At 42.7% G+C, this 16,629-nt stretch overlaps 1 protein-coding gene across 1 annotated transcript in view; it reads right to left on the bottom strand.

The window, feature by feature from the left end:
- Window positions 1-16,629, bottom strand: part of LOC137533817 (protein FRA10AC1) — a 147,876-nt gene that overhangs the window by 86,443 nt on the left and 44,804 nt on the right. The window contains exons 5-7 of the mRNA XM_068255068.1: window positions 16,012-16,088; window positions 13,694-13,777; window positions 9,756-9,840 (exon numbers count right to left, since the gene is read on the bottom strand). Coding sequence (XP_068111169.1) covers window positions 9,756-9,840; window positions 13,694-13,777; window positions 16,012-16,088 — 246 coding nt within the window. The remainder of the gene's footprint in view (window positions 1-9,755; window positions 9,841-13,693; window positions 13,778-16,011; window positions 16,089-16,629) is intronic.

Genomic DNA, 16,629 nt, shown 5'->3' with positions numbered 1-16,629 from the left:
ACACGCTCTGACAACCACCTGGGGCGCGTGTATGTGAAGAAGTGGATGGAGACAGCAGTGGACACCGCCAGGTAAAGTATTTATACACGGGGCATGGCAGTGGCACATTTTACGCTGGGGGGGCAGCACCAGGGCATGGAGGCAATAAACCTAGTCTGATTCCTGAAAGCGATTTCTTGCTGAAATCGATCAGGAATCGTCCTTCGGTTCTCTTTCCTATCAGATTCGATCAGAGAGATATCTGTCTCTTCGTCGATCTGGGCACCTTAAGGGTGCATACACACATCTAATTTTGATTTGCCAATCACTGACCAGTTTTACCGCTCCCATTCAGTATGAGGGTCAACAAACTGAAAACTATAAACAGATTGTCTAAATAAGCTCTCATACTACATCAAAGTGCTACAATTGGCCAATAAAATTTGGTGTGTGTACCAGGCTTGTAAAATGTGTTGGGTTCTACTGCGCCTCTGTGTATCTTTCTGACACAAATAGACTCTTAAACAACAGTCTACTTGGTGTGCAGATCACGTTTGCTTTCCTTATTTTAGATGTGTAATAGGAACGTGTCTTGAAGGTGTAGTTTGTAACAATTGGGGGAAGGGGGGAAGGTGCTGGATTGTTTTGTACCTTTGTTCTATGGGGGTGTTAATCTTGCCCTGACTGTAAAATTTACCACAGAACTCTGAGGCAGGGGCCACACTTCTTTCAGTTTTCTGAAAAGTGTAGAAAACTGAAAGACAAGTGTGACCCCTGCCTGAAACGTTCCAGTCTCTTGGAACTCAAACTGTTATAGGAGACTGAATAGCCATGTCAGTGTGGTGTGATAACCGATTCAAACTTTATACCTTGATTTTCAACACTTTTATAGGATATCTAAGGCAAGTCATAAAATCTATCTTTAGTTACAGTGGCTTGCAAAAGTATTCGTCATATTACTGCCACAAACTTGAATCAATTTTATTGGAATTCCACGTGAAAGACCAATACAAAGTGGTGTACATGTGAGAAGTGGAACGAAAATCATACATGATTCCAAACATTTTTTACAAATAAATAACTGCAAAGTGGGGTGTGCATAATTATTCAGCCCCCTCAGTCAATACTTTGTAGAACCACCTTTTGCTGCAACTACAGCTGCCAGTCTTTTAGGGTATGTCTCTACCAGCTTTGCACATCTAGAGACTGAAATCCTTGCCCATTCTTCTTTGCAAAACAGCTCCAACTCAGTCAGATTAGATGGACAGCGTTTGTGAACAGCAGTTTTCAGATCTTTATGCATGTATATTATATCCGCGCAAAAATTGGGCCAAGACAAAAAGTCCCTTAAGCAAGCCAAGTCAAAAAGTCCTCAGATAGACTCCACAAATCTTCAACAGCAAGACTTCAGCGCTATAGGTACTTCACAATTTAAATCCTCCACCAACACCCTTTAAAGTGCAGGCTTACCAGCTGATATTAAGACCCAAGTTATAAGGTCTCAAGCGTAAACATCTGTGTCACCACGATCTCTGTTTCCCAGTCCAGTCCTCTGCTGCTATGTCCAGCCTCCTTCCTCAGCATGCAGACAATTCCAGCATGTGTGTATTAAATATAAAACACATCTAAGTGTACTCCGTTTAAAAAACAGCCATTTATTCAGTAAAACCAGTACACATAAAATACTTACTCCTGGGCCCTTTTGACAGGGACCCACAGTAGTACAGCGCGTCTAATAAGTAAGTGGGGTGCCGCTTTCCCATCCACTATGCATCCGCCCGACCAAGTTTCGCTTATGCGTCATCAGGGGCTCGCAGACACGAGTGGAATGAATACCGACAATAAATAAGTCCAACAGCGGTGCTTTTAGCGCGTCATCAATCGGAATATATGAACGCGACGTCACTTCCGTCGCATCCACCCCGAACTTCCGCCACTTGGAGCGCACGGAAGATAAGGAACAGAATCAACACAATAACCAACATCGAGAGGGTGCGCGACGTCATTTCCGCCGCGTCACTCACTAACTTCCGCCGCTTGGAGCGCACGGAAAGGTAAAGTGTATTCCATTACGTTTTCAGCAATTATGCTGTAAAATTATGTAAATAAGGGCCAAGGAACGTAAGGAAGGTACGTATATATAGATCTTATCAGCCCTATTACATATAAAAGGGATTCTAACCCCTATTTATGAATGGGTTGCGGACCCCACATACTTTCACAATCCATTTTAAACTTCAAATAAAAATAAAATTAAATTAAAATAAATAAAATTTCAATAACAGCAATACAATATAAAACAAACCAAATTTACATAGACCTTTATATAAACCTTTCAATCATCAGAGATAAAACAATTTAAATCAAGCTCAATATTTAACCCTTTGGGTTCCATACAGTTCAGCCTAAATATCCATTTAGTTTCTGCCTGTGAAATACTCCTAATCCTATTTGATCCTCTCCAATTCCCTAAATTCCTTTCTATTCCACAGAAACTCATTTTTGAAGGGTCCTGCTGATGGTGTATTCTAAAATGATTGGAGACAGAATGATCTTGGAACCCACTTTTTATATTGGTAATATGTTCCCCAATTCTTTCTTTAAGGGTTCTTTTTGTGCGTCCAACATAATATTTTCCGCATGGACAGGTCAATAAGTAAACTACAAATTTAGTTTCACACGTAATAAATTGCTTGATATCAAAATTTTCCTCTCCAAAATTCTGCTGTACTCTAGGGGTCAAATTGCAAGTTCTACAGGGCAGACATTTCCTACACTTAAAAAACTCACCTCTCCAAAACAGCTCACCCCCTGATAATGTGGTTCATCAATTGCACTCGACGTTAATATATCTTTCAAAACTGGAGCTTTCATAAAAATGACCTCTGGACGAGCTGGTAAAATTTCATGTAAAACGGGATCCTCTTTCAAAAGTGGCCAGTGACGAGTAATAATATTTTTAATTTTCTTATACTGTTGACTAAAACCTGTAATAAAGGGACAGACCAATTGTTTTCCTATTCTCTTTTTCTCCTCCAATATAGAATCTCTCTCTATTCGTGCTATTTCCTCCTGTAAAATTGTTAATTTGCCTAGCTCATATCCTTTCTTCTCAAATTTAACTTTGAGAAGATCTGTCTCTTTGTAATAATCATCCAGTTCTCCACAGTTCCTTCTAAGGCGTAAAAATTGCCCCTTTGGAATTGCGGAGAGCCAATTTGGATGATGGCAGCTTTTTGTCGGAATAAAACTATTCCTGTCAGTGGGTTTGGTGTAAGTGCTAGTTTTAATTAACTCATGCAAATTTTTAATCACCAGATCCAAAAAATGGACCTCCTCCTGACTAAACTCGCAGGTGAACTTTAGATTAGCAGTACCGTTATTAAGATATTCTATAAATCCTTGAAGCGAGGTGACATCCCCCTTCCACATAAAAATATCATCTATAAATCTCCTCCAAACCAATAAATGTTCTTCATTTTTTCTGAAAATATTCTTATCATCCCATAAGGACATATAAAGATTAGCCATACTGGGAGCAAATTTAGCTCCCATGGCTACTCCCACTTTTTGTAGAAAGAAGTCACCACCGAACCAAAAATAATTATGTTCTAATGCAAATTTGGTGCACTTGACAATGAATTTTATCTGTCGTATATCTAACTGTCCACTTTTTACCAAATGATGTTCAATTGCTTGAAGACCCTCATCATGGGGTATTACGGTATACAAAGAAGTGACATCAGCCGTTACTAAAAAGGGTGGTTCCTCAAAATGAAGATCTTTTAAAATGTTTATAACGTGTTTGGAGTCCCTCAAATAGGATTCAGTAGACATCACCAAAGGCTGTAAATATTTATCAACATACTGTTAACATACTCTCCCATCCTGTACGTCACTGAACCTATACCGCTGACTATGGGCCTACCCGGGGGATTCAAAGCATTTTTATGAACTTTCGGTAAATAATATATAACCGGAGTTCTAATAATAGACGGAACTAAGTACTTAGCTTCCCTCTCATCCAAAATGCCTTCTCTTCTACCATAATCTACTAGGGACTCCAATTCTTTTTTGTATGTTATACCCGGATCTCCTCTTAATTTCTCATATGGATATCTTGGACAAAGAAGATTATAACAAAGAAATGAACCGGTTACTGGAAGACAGATATACATATGAGAAATTAAGAGGAGATCTGGGTATAACATACAAAAAAGAATTGGAGTCCCTAGTAGATTATGGTAGAAGAGAAGGCATTTTGGATGAGAGGGAAGCTAAGTACTTAGTTCCGTCTATTATTAGAACTCCGGTTATATATTATTTACCGAAAGTTCATAAAAATGCTTTGAATCCCCCGGGTAGGCCCATAGTCAGCGGTATAGGTTCAGTGACGTACAGGATGGGAGAGTATGTTGATAACAGTATGTTGATAAATATTTACAGCCTTTGGTGATGTCTACTGAATCCTATTTGAGGGACTCCAAACACATTATAAACATTTTAAAAGATCTTCATTTTGAGGAACCACCCTTTTTAGTAACGGCTGATGTCACTTCTTTGTATACCGTAATACCCCATGATGAGGGTCTTCAAGCAATTGAACATCATTTGGTAAAAAGTGGACAGTTAGACATACGACAGATAAAATTCATTGTCAAGTGCACCAAATTTGCATTAGAACATCATTATTTTTGGTTCGGTGGTGACTTCTTTCTACAAAAAGTGGGAGTAGCCATGGGAGCTAAATTTGCTCCCAGTATGGCTAATCTTTATATGTCCTTATGGGAAGATAAGAATATTTTCAGAAAAAATGAAGAACATCTATTGGTTTGGAGGAGATTTATAGATGATATTATTTTTATGTGGAAGGGGGATGTCACCTCACTTCAAGGATTTATAGAATATCTTAAAGGGGAACTTCAGCCTAAACAAACATACTGTCATTAAGTTACATTAGTTATGTTAATTAGAATAGATAGGTAATATAATTTTTTACCCACCCTGTTTTAAAAGAACAGGCAAATGTTTGTGATTCATGGGGGCTGCCATCTTTGTCATGGGGGCAGCCATCTTTTTGGTTGAAAGGAGGTGACAGGGAGCAGGAGACACAGTTCCAACTGTCCTGTGTCCTCATAACCCCTCCCAGCTGCACACGCTAGGCTTTAAATGTCAAATTCAAAATGTAAAAAAAAAAAATTTGCACCAAAACAGCAGAACGAGAGCAACAACATCAGAAATCCCATCATGCTTTGCACAGCATCAGGGGAAAAAAGCCCGGGTAGTTTTCTTCTATGCAGCTAAAAATGAGGCTTGGATAAGAGAAACAAAGTTCTGATGCTGTAAAACTGTTAAAGAAACACCAGGCCTTTTCAGTGCTGCTGAGTCGATTTTTAGTCCGGACGTTCACTTTAATAACGGTACTGCTAATCTAAAGTTCACCTGCTAGTTTAGTCAGGAGGAGGTCCATTTTTTGGATCTGGTGATTAAAAATTCGCATGAGTTAATTAAAACTAGCACTTACACCAAACCCACTGACAGGAATAGTTTTATTCCGACAAAAAGATGCCATCATCCAAATTGGCTCTCCGCAATTCCAAAGGGGCAATTTTTACGCCTTAGAAGGAACTGTGGAGAACTGGATGATTATTACAAAGAGACAGATCTTCTCAAAGTTAAATTTGAGAAGAAAGGATATGAGCTAGGCAAATTAACAATTTTACAGGAGGAAATAGCACGGATAGAGAGAGATTCTATATTGGAGGAGAAAAAGAGAATAGGAAAACAATTGGTCTGTCCCTTTATTACAGGTTTTAGTCAACAGTATAAGAAAATTAAAAATATTATTACTCGTCACTGGCCACTTTTGAAAGAGGATCCAGTTTTACATGAAATTTTACCAGCTCGTCCAGAGGTCATTTTTATGAAAGCTCCAGTTTTGAAAGATATATTACTGTCGAGTGCAATTGATGAATCACATTATCAGGGGGTGAGCTCTTTTGGAGAGGTGGGTTTTTTTAAGTGTAGGAAATGTCTGCCCTGTAGAACTTGCAATTTGACCCCTAGAGTACAGCAGAATGTTGGAGAGGAAAATTTTATTATCAAGCAATTTATTACGTGTGAAACTAAATTTGTAGTTTACTTATTGACCTGTCCATGCGGAAAATATTATGTTGGACGCACAAAAAGAACCCTTAAAGAAAGAATTGGGGAACATATTACCAATATAAAAAGTGGGTTCCAAGATCATTCTGTCTCCAATCATTTTAGAATACACCATCAGCAGGACCCTTCAAAAATGAGTTTCTGTGGAATAGAAAGGAATTTAGGGAATTGGAGAGGATCAAATAGGATTAGGAGTATTTCACAGGCAGAAACTAAATGGATATTTAGGCTGAACTGTATGGAACCCAAAGGGTTAAATATTGAGCTTGATTTAAATTGTTTTATCTCTGATGATTGAAAGGTTTATATAAAGGTCTATGTAAATTTGGTTTGTTTTATATTGTATTGCTGTTATTGAAATTTTATTTATTTTAATTTAATTTTATTTTTATTTGAAGTTTAAAATGGATTGTGAAAGTATGTGGGGTCCGCAACCCATTCATAAATAGGGGTTAGAATCCCTTTTATATGTAATAGGGCTGATAAGATCTATATATACGTACCTTCCTTACGTTCCTTGGCCCTTATTTACATAATTTTACAGCATAATTGCTGAAAACGTAATGGAATACACTTTACCTTTCCGTGCGCTCCAAGCGGCGGAAGTTAGTGAGTGACGCGGCGGAAATGACGTCGCGCACCCTCTCGATGTTGGTTATTGTGTTGATTCTGTTCCTTATCTTCCGTGCGCTCCAAGTGGCGGAAGTTCGGGGTGGATGCGACGGAAGTGACGTCGCGTTCATATATTCCGATTGATGACGCGCTAAAAGCACCGCTGTTGGACTTATTTATTGTCGGTATTCATTCCACTCGTGTCTGCGAGCCCCTGATGACGCATAAGCGAAACTTGGTCGGGCGGATGCATAGTGGATGGGAAAGCGGCACCCCACTTACTTATTAGATGCGCTGTACTACTGTGGGTCCCTGTCAAAAGGGCCCAGGAGTAAGTAAGTATTTTATGTGTACTGGTTTTACTGAATAAATGGCTGTCTTTTAAACGGAGTACACTTAGATGTGTTTTATATTTAATACACACATGCTGGAATTGTCTGCATGCTGAGGAAGGAGGCTGGACATAGCAGCAAAGGACTGAACTGGGAAACAGAGATCGTGGTGACACAGATGTTTACGCTTGAGACCTTATAACTTGGGTCTTAATATCAGCTGGTAAGCCTGCACTTTAAAGGGTGTTGGTGGAGCATTGAAATTGTGAAGTACCTATAGCGCTGAAGTCTTGCTGTTGAAGTTTTCAGATCTTGCCACAGATTTCCGATTGGATTTAGATCTGGACTTTGACTGGGCCATTCTAACTCATGGATATGTATTGTTTTATACCATTCCATTGTTGCCCTGGCTTTATGTTTAGGGTCGTTGTCCTGCTGGAAGGTGAACCTCCGCCCGAGTCTCAAGTCTGTTGCAGACTCCAAGAGGTTTTCTTCCAAGATTGCCCTGTATTTGGCTCCACCCATCTGTCCCTGCTGAAGAGAAGCACACCCAGAGCATGATACTGCCACCACCATATTTGACAGTGGGGATGGTGTGTTCAGGGTGATGTCCAGTGTTAGTTTTCCACCACACATAGCGTTTTGCATTTTGGCCAAAAAGTTCAGTTTTGGTCTCATCTGACCAGAGCACTTTCTTCCACATGTTTGCTGTGTCCCCACATGGCTTGTGGCAAACTGCAAACTTGTTAACAATGGCTTTCTTCTTGTCACTCTTCCATAAAGGCCAATTTTGTGCAGTGTACGACTAATAGTTGTCCTATGGACAGATTCCCCCACCTAAGCCGTAGATCTCTGCAGTTAGTCCAAAGTCACCATGGGCCTCTTGACTGCATTTCTGATCAGCGCTCTCCTTGTTCAGCCTATGAGTTTAGGTGGACGGCCTTGTCTTGGTAGGTTTACAGTTGTGCCATACTCCTTCCATTTCTGAATGATCGCTTGAACAGTGCTCCATGGGATGTTCAAGACTTTGGAAATCTTTTTGTAGCCTAAGCCTGCTTTAAATTTCTCAATAACTTGATCCCTGACCTGTCTGGTGTGTTCTTTGGACCTCATGGTGTTGTTGCTCCCAATATTCTCTTAGACAACCTCTGAGGCTGTCACAAAGCAGCTGTATTTGTACTGACATTAGATTACACACAGGTGCACTCTATTTAGTCATTAGCACTGATTGTTATAATTTAAGTAGGCCTCAGTTATCTGGACTGAGTTTTACGTAAAAGGCTTGTTCGCAGAGTATACTTTTAAATAGAGGTTTTCGTGATGCAGGCAGAAGCATCTCAGTGTCTGCTTGAAGCAGATGATACAAGCAGATACTGAGAAGATGTTCCTAGTCCCCGGTCTTAGGCCTACACTGCCCCAGACAAATGGACTACGGAAACAATCAACATAGGCCATATTTATAAAACATAACATTCCTGCAACTGGAGCAAGGGGGCTCATAAAATATTAAGTGAGTAGGTGTGTATCATGACTTCACAAGGGATCTGAACCAATCATAGATGGTTCAGATGATGACACATGGTTCAGATGATGACACAGTTAACTCTTTCCTGGTCAGTATTAAAGGGCCGGAGGGGCCAACGGAGCCCACTCTTATTCTTACTTGCCTGCTCTATCTGCTGACTGGAACCCTAACTACTTTTATTTCTGTAAGCGGATATAATGTATGCTGTATATACTTAGATTAGATGTAACTTCGAATAGAAAGAAGATGACCTGATTACCTTCAACAGGAAGGTGATCAAGAGCTTGTAATGCAAAGGGACTTGGCTAAGATATGACGAACTGTATCTGTATATCTGTGTATTGAATAAACTCCTTGTACTTTGAAGACCCCTGAGAACGGTCTATCTCCTATAATGCTTGCTGTGTTGAGAGTCAAGTTATCTCACAGTCTGTGAGGTGCAACTCTAAGAAGTTGCTGGTGCCGAGAGAAACATACAGTTTATAACACTCATCAGGCAATGTCTATAGGCAACTGACTGCACTCAGATCAAAGGGGGCCGAATAATTACGCACACCCCACTTTGCAGTTATTGATTTGTAAAAAATGTTTGGCTTCTTGTTTGGCTTCTTGTTTGGCTTCTTCCAGCCCCTGGAGGTCACGCGTGTCCCTCGCTCCGCGCTTCTCCCATCTCCTGCTGGCAGCCTTTGTGATGCACCTGCAGAGAATTCAGCTGTAATTTGTTGTGGTGTTTCCCTTCTGTAACTGTGGACTATGTGTGCTACATGCCTTTTAACTTTCTCATTCACCAGCCTTTTTTCGACCAGAATAGTCCTTATGGCTTGAAGTCATCATTTCAGAGATGCTAGCACCAGCTCTTCTTGTACAATCATCCCTCATTCACAGTCACTTACCGTAATTCTTTCATATTACCCATTTTTACATTAATTTCCATGATGACTACGTCGTCCGAGGCTGAGTGTTCCTTATATAAGCAACTCCGCATTTTTACATCACTGTTGGACTGGTTTACTTCTGATAAGGGTGTCTCTAAATGTTTGGCTACTCAGTGTAGTTCCACACTGTACTCCTGGAGTGAATGCAGCAAATAACCCCACCACCCCCCTCCCTTTCCGATAGAAAATATTGTTAATTCCACTAACCTTCTTCTCCTTGTATTTGCTGAGATCGGCGATGCAGTACTCTTTAAATAATTTATCATAGTATTTCTTTGCGAGCCTCTTCTCCCTGTCCACCCAGGAAAAACAGAAAATCCCCTGATTTAGCTGAGACGAGACTATTTTCCCCTTCCGCTCGGACACCGAAAATACATTTCTATGGCATTTACGTTGCAAGTGAAAAATGTTTAAGTAAGAAAAAATCATGAATTTTTGATGAAAATGATTAGATTTCTGTCTCTGCCTGTCTAGGATGCAAAATGTTCTGTCCATTCAGCAGAACGCAAAAAAAAAAAGAACAACTTAATTTTCAGTTAACCGTCTAGAAGGGATGTTGACCAAGTTGATTGAATAACCATTATGGGGAACGGCACTGAAAATGGATGCTGGCCAAGCAGCGGTATAGGAAGAAGGGCTCGCGACAGCTTTAGCAGCAAATGTAGCCTCAAAAAGGCCCAGATCTATCAGAAATAGAGAAGACCAAGAGCCCAATATAGTGTAGTATGTATTAGTTGAGAATGAGAGTTACAATGAAAGTAAGTAATATACTCACAAACACGGGTTGCCTCAAAAGCAACCACTGTTGAAGCAGGTGGGGAGAACAAGCCTGTCCCCACTCAGGATTAAAACGTCGCTCTCTGTGGATAGAGGAAATGATAGGGTAGGTCACCCTTCCACCAAGGGTGGACTTCTGGATGCTTGAAGATGTACAGAGGCGCCGAAAGTATAAAAGCGGCTAAAACGTTAAAAATGTTTTGGTCGCGGTGGTGGACCGACTGACCATAAACGGACAACAAGGCTGTTGATTTTCAAGTAATAAATACACAATTTATTCAAATGCTCCCAATAGTCAGTCGCAACGCGTTTCACGGGTAGCAACCCGCTTCTTCAGGCAATAAGGGGTAGGAGCAACAACACTGAAAATGACAGAGATACATAGCTGGCATCAGTGAACTGTGTGTGGTACAATTGTACAGGTTCAATAGGTTAAATACAAACAATGCCTTTACGGTCTAAGTAATGCTAACACATATATGCTAACCCTGGCAAGTCTTGAATTTAATCTTGTATCATACCTTGTTTCATTGCGGAGTGTGTGTTTATAATATATACATGTCTATAATTGTGGCTTTGTGGGGGTTATGTTTGTGGGCTGTGCTGGCTTATTATAGAACAGTGCTGCTAGACGGTGCAGTAAACACTATAATGGGTGGATAGCCTTGTGGAATGGGAAAGTTCCTGGGGGGTCATAATGCTAGTGTGTTGCGTGGGTGGGGGGGGGAGTAACAACTTACCAGCGTCTGGTCTGGATGAAGCTTGGCACCTCTGTGTTAGTACGGCGCGTGTACAGGGTTTATGAGGGGAATATGGGAGGTGCCAGGGCCGTGAGGGGGGTGGGGTAGTGCGAGGAGCAGATTAGGGTTGCTTTTACTGATTGGCCGATGCGGAGGGACTGGGTGGGGCCCTGGATACGGCGGTGATGCGCGCGCTGCGTTACTTAAGATATGCAGAAGCGCGCACAGAATTGTGGGGCGAGTGTGACGTGGCCAGATGATAGTGCGCCTGTGCCAGAGACACAGATGTACAATACTCAATCTAAAATCTTAACCAAAAAATTTACAGACCGTAGGTACCCCAAAAAACTACTGAGAGACGCACAGCAAAAAGCTAAAATACAAAATCCCCCACCCCCCATCAACAATTCCCAGACTAATGACACACCCCGGTTCATCACGAAATACAGCCCATATTCCCCTCATAAACCCTGTACACGCGCCGTACTAACACAGAGGTGCCAAGCTTCATCCAGACCAGACGCTGGTAAGTTGTTACTCCCCCCCCACCCACGCAACACACTAGCATTATGACCCCCCAGGAACTTTCCCATTCCACAAGGCTATCCACCCATTATAGTGTTTACTGCACCGTCTAGCAGCACTGTTCTATAATAAGCCAGCACAGCCCACAAACATAACCCCCACAAAGCCACAATTATAGACATGTATATATTATAAACACACACTCCGCAATGAAACAAGGTATGATACAAGATTAAATTCAAGACTTGCCAGGGTTAGCATATATGTGTTAGCATTACTTAGACCGTAAAGGCATTGTTTGTATTTAACCTATTGAACCTGTACAATTGTACCACACACAGTTCACTGATGCCAGCTATGTATCTCTGTCATTTTCAGTGTTGTTGCTCCTACCCCTTATTGCCTGAAGAAGCGGGTTGCTACCCGTGAAACGCGTTGCGACTGACTATTGGGAGCATTTGAATAAATTGTGTATTTATTACTTGAAAATCAACAGCCTTGTTGTCCGTTTATGGTCAGTCGGTCCACCACCGCGACCAAAACATTTTTAACGTTTTAGCCGCTTTTATACTTTCGGCGCCTCTGTACATCTTCAAGCATCCAGATCTATCAGAACTCTGTCCTCGGAACTCTGGCCACACGCGGCACAATTTATCTGGGTCTTTATGCATTCCACCTAGAAACCTAATCGAATTTCCCTTTTTTCCAGATTTTTGGAGATTGGAAAATTCAGGTCAACTTAAAGGACTCCTGTAGTGAGAGGAATATGGAGGCAGCCATATTTATTTCCTTTTAAACAATACCTGTTACTTGTCAGCCCTGATGATCTATTTGGATGCAGTGGTGTCTGAATAAAACCAGAAACAAGCATGCAGCTAATCTCATTAGATCTGACAATGTCAGAAACACCTGCTGCATGCTAGTTCAGGGTCTATGGCTAAAATTATTAGAGGCAGAGGATCAGCAGGACTGCCAGGAAACTGGTATTGTCGCCACCTTAACGGAGGCCTGGCTATAGACTCTGCTGCTGTGTGCTGGAGCTCTGCAGAGAGCCACATGATCATCTCACTAACCAATGAAAACACTGAGAGCGTAGGGGCAGGACTTTCACCTGACAGCAGAAGCTGATTTAGTAGTCATTTTGAGAACTGTCTTTACTTTGATGAAGGAAGCAACTTGCAGTGCCACATTATCCGTAGCAAGGTTAGTACGAGGGATAGGGAGAAACATATAGAATTTGTGTTGCTTAAGGCTATAATTTGTAAGAGATAAAATGCCACATTAATATTATGAAAATAACTATGTTAAAGCAGGATTATCAGCCATAAAATCAAATTATATTTACCCACTGCTCTGTGTTTATTATGCAGTCTACATCCTGACCCTGCATTGGAGGCATTCCAATATAATCATAAATGTGGCTGCTGTAATGAAACTTATCTCAGTCAGCCTGGCTTTTTTCTGGTACATTGCCTGGGAGAGGGAAGTTTGTCATCTCCCCTCCCACATTCCTTCTCCTCACTGATTGGCTGAGAGCAGTTCAGTGCGACACAAGGCTGAGAAGGGAAATACACTTCACCCCTCCGCAGAAGCTGCTGACATACAATCTATGCTGTGTTCATGTGTTTACAAAGCAAGCTAGATATGACAGTGCAGTTTATAGTATAGAGCTTAGTAGAGAGAAGGGCGGGCAATACACACACCACTTCAGGCATGAGAAAAAAAAAAGTAAGGAAGGAAATGACATCAGGACTGGCCTCAGTCAGAGGCAGTAAAGATGGGTCCACACACAGCAACAGTGGGCCAGAGGATGGAGTGGGAAGCCTCTTCTTAGGTATTTCAATTTTTAATTCTCACGAAATGCACCCTTTGATTGTGCTCAATGAACTTTGGCCACATTGGATTATTCGGGTCAGCTAATACTTGCCTCTTTATGATTTGTAATTTTTGGGCGGCAGCGATGACTAGAATGAGCCATGAGCGGTGCATGATCTCTCTGCAGCGCCGGGGATAATCTATTTGTTTTGGTACTTCTCCTGTTGTGGGCGGCAGTCTAATTTTAGACACATCTATATTTAAACATTCATATTGGGCTTCATTTACCAAGTCATTTCTTCTTCATCGTCTTCCTGCCAGAGGAATCTGTGGTTTTCTCGGATAACATCCAGGTCCGTTTTACGATGTGCTCTGAAAACACACAGGGAGTATCATTCACACACAGAAAAAAAAGAACATTTCCCATAAACACCTCTGATGGAGCGCAGCTCGCAGGAGGCGGGGTCGCTGGCTAGCTGCTCGCAGGAGGCGGGGTCGCTGGCTAGCTGCTTGCAGGGGGCGGGGTCGCTTGCTCAGAAACTAGAGAGCTGTCAGTACAGAGTGCTGCTGGTCAGTAAAAGCCAACACAGGATTGATAATCCTTCCATTTCCCTAGCAATGAAATTCTCCATTCATTTATGCCAAGTGCTATTCTTAAAGAGAATGTGTAATGAATAAAAGTGCCCCTATGGGGTACTTACCACAGGAGGGGGAGGCATTCTCCTGTGCAGCACCGCACCAGCACTGGCTCCCTCAAACCGCAGCAGATGGCAATACTTACCTTTGGGATTCAGCGCAGGATCATCTCCCCCCCGGGCTCTGGCGGAAATAGCAGAGCCTGCGCTCTACTGCGCCATAGGACGTGGCTATTTCCGCCGGCGCCCGAGGGGGAAGATGGTACAGTGCCTGCGATGAATCTCAAAGGTAAATACCGTGCTGCGGGCGCTACTGCACCAGTGCGCATCCGCCTTCAAGCTTGTACAAGAGGCCTTACAAGCATGCTATCCAGTAGTTAGTTTTTGTGAACGACGCATGCTCAGAGCGCTACTGACAGGAGCGTTGCTAGGATCTTAAAGAAAACCTGTAACGAAAAAATCCTCCCCTGGGGGGTACTCACCTTGGGTGAGGGAAGCCTCCGGATCCTATTGAGGCTTCCCCAGTCCTCCTCGGTCCCACGGCAGGCGGAGATAAAGCTCCCAAACAGCAGGGATGTAAATATTTACCTTTGTGGCTCCAGCGCAGGCGCAGTAACGGCTCTCTGCTTGGAGATAGGTGGAAATAGCCAATCGCTGTCCGTCCGCTCTACTGCGCAGGCACAAGTCTCCTGCGCAGTACAGCGGACCCGACAGAGATTGGCTGTTTTCGCCTATCTTCGTGCGAAGAGCCGCAACAGCGCCCCCCCTGGAGCCAGTAAAGGTAAATAAATCAGCGATTATCAGCACTTGTCAGGGGAGGATTCCGAGAAACTTCGGGGGAGCCAGCGCTGGACTGCCTGCAGCTACAGGGGAGGGGGAAGCCTTATTGGGACCCTGAGGCCTCCCCCTCTGGAGGGGAGTACGTCCCAGGGGAACTTTTTTTGTTACAGGTTCTCTTTAAGAGATCTGGGGCACTTGAGCTGGAAAATGGGTGTGGCCACACACACACACACAATGTGGGTTTGGTTATGGATGGAGCCAAATTTGCATGAACTTAACAGCGGTCTAAGTAGGCCTGCTCAGCAAAATGTTGAATGAAGCTCCCTCTCCATTAATACAATTAATCCAAAATCCAGAATATCACATAAAGCAATGTTTCTTAAAAATAAACTAGGCAGAGTTGTCAGGCTTTCTGCTGGATGAGCTGGCCTGCCACCAGTTCCTCCATAGCATCCCCTGACCTTCTAGTGGACCCCCTCCCACGCTCCCATGAGCCTCCCATTAAGGCCAATGATTTGATGCACCACAGCTCCCAGCATGCCCACCATTGAGGCACCACTGCTGACTGCCTGGGGGACATCCGGGGCACCCCAGAATAGATCCGGGGCACGTGCCACTGATCTTTAGGGCTAGTGACGTCCTTGGCTACTAGTTACAGGAGCTACCGGGGACATGCGTGTTGGGGGTGGCACATGCACAGGGGAATTTATAGGGCCAGACTGCGGCAGAACGGAGGGAACCGAGTGACCAAACGGACTGCAGGGGGAAGGTGGAAGCCCCAGGCAAGTATAAAACCCGAGGCGTTCATCTCAGGTGCACTAACACCAATCTAGTTGTATAAAGAGTAATGACCAGCACACCGACTCACACAGACACCAATCAAACAAACAAACACAGTCCTGGTGGACTCAAAACGCCAGAGCTACAGCCATTGGATGTGCTCTATAGGCAGTAGCAGTGTTAGGGAGACTTGCCCAAGGTCTCCTACTGAATAGGTGCTGGCTTACAAAACAGGTAGAGCCGAGATTCGAACCCAGGTCCCCTGTGTCAGAGGTGGAGCCCTTAACCATTACACCATCCAGCCAAACCTTATCCTGGCTGCCCACCCTACCCCCCTGACCCTCACTAAGTAGGTTAGCCCTGAGAAAACATCAAACTATTTTCTGCATCAGTATACTACAATGAACTTACGCTGGGAGTTTGAAGTCTTCGATCTTTCCTCCGTAATACAGGATGTAGTCGTTCACGAATTTCTGGTGTCTGGCGAACTGCAGGGTGTCCGGTTAATGCAAATAACATTCATGTAAAACAGTGAATCAAATGACACTAAGGTGACGTTATGTGGCAAGCGGGAATGGTCAGTGAGAAGCCAATCATTCAGAGTCAATGCAAATGTTATGCAGATCTAATCAGCTTGAGACTTGCAGTATCGGATTTGTCCACTTCCCAACTGAATATATTTGCATGAGATTTGCATCAACTCGGAAGCATTGGAATATCACGGACCATCCTTACAGAGGAAATGTAGTGAGAATTACATCATGAATCAAATTGCTTATTGTTCACAATTTTAATTTTTAGATTATTTAGTCAGTGTTTGCCCATTGTAAAATCTTTCCTTTCTGTCCTGCCCTGAAGTGAACCTTTATTGGCAACAAATTGTAAAATTTCTAAATGACAAAATGGGCTGTCCTGTAACTCTTGACCCCAAACTCTGCCTGCTTAACATGTTCCCGCATAATATCCGTAACAGATACACTAAACTTTTCCTGCTCAATGTATTTCATGTTGCCCGTAAGTTCCTTACCC

The sequence above is a fragment of the Hyperolius riggenbachi genome, chromosome 10, assembly GCF_040937935.1.
Source record: "Hyperolius riggenbachi isolate aHypRig1 chromosome 10, aHypRig1.pri, whole genome shotgun sequence".
NCBI classification, from domain to species: Eukaryota; Metazoa; Chordata; class Amphibia; order Anura; family Hyperoliidae; genus Hyperolius; species Hyperolius riggenbachi.
Note: the sequence above shows the minus strand (reverse complement) of the source record. Positions and strands in the feature narration are given on the sequence as shown.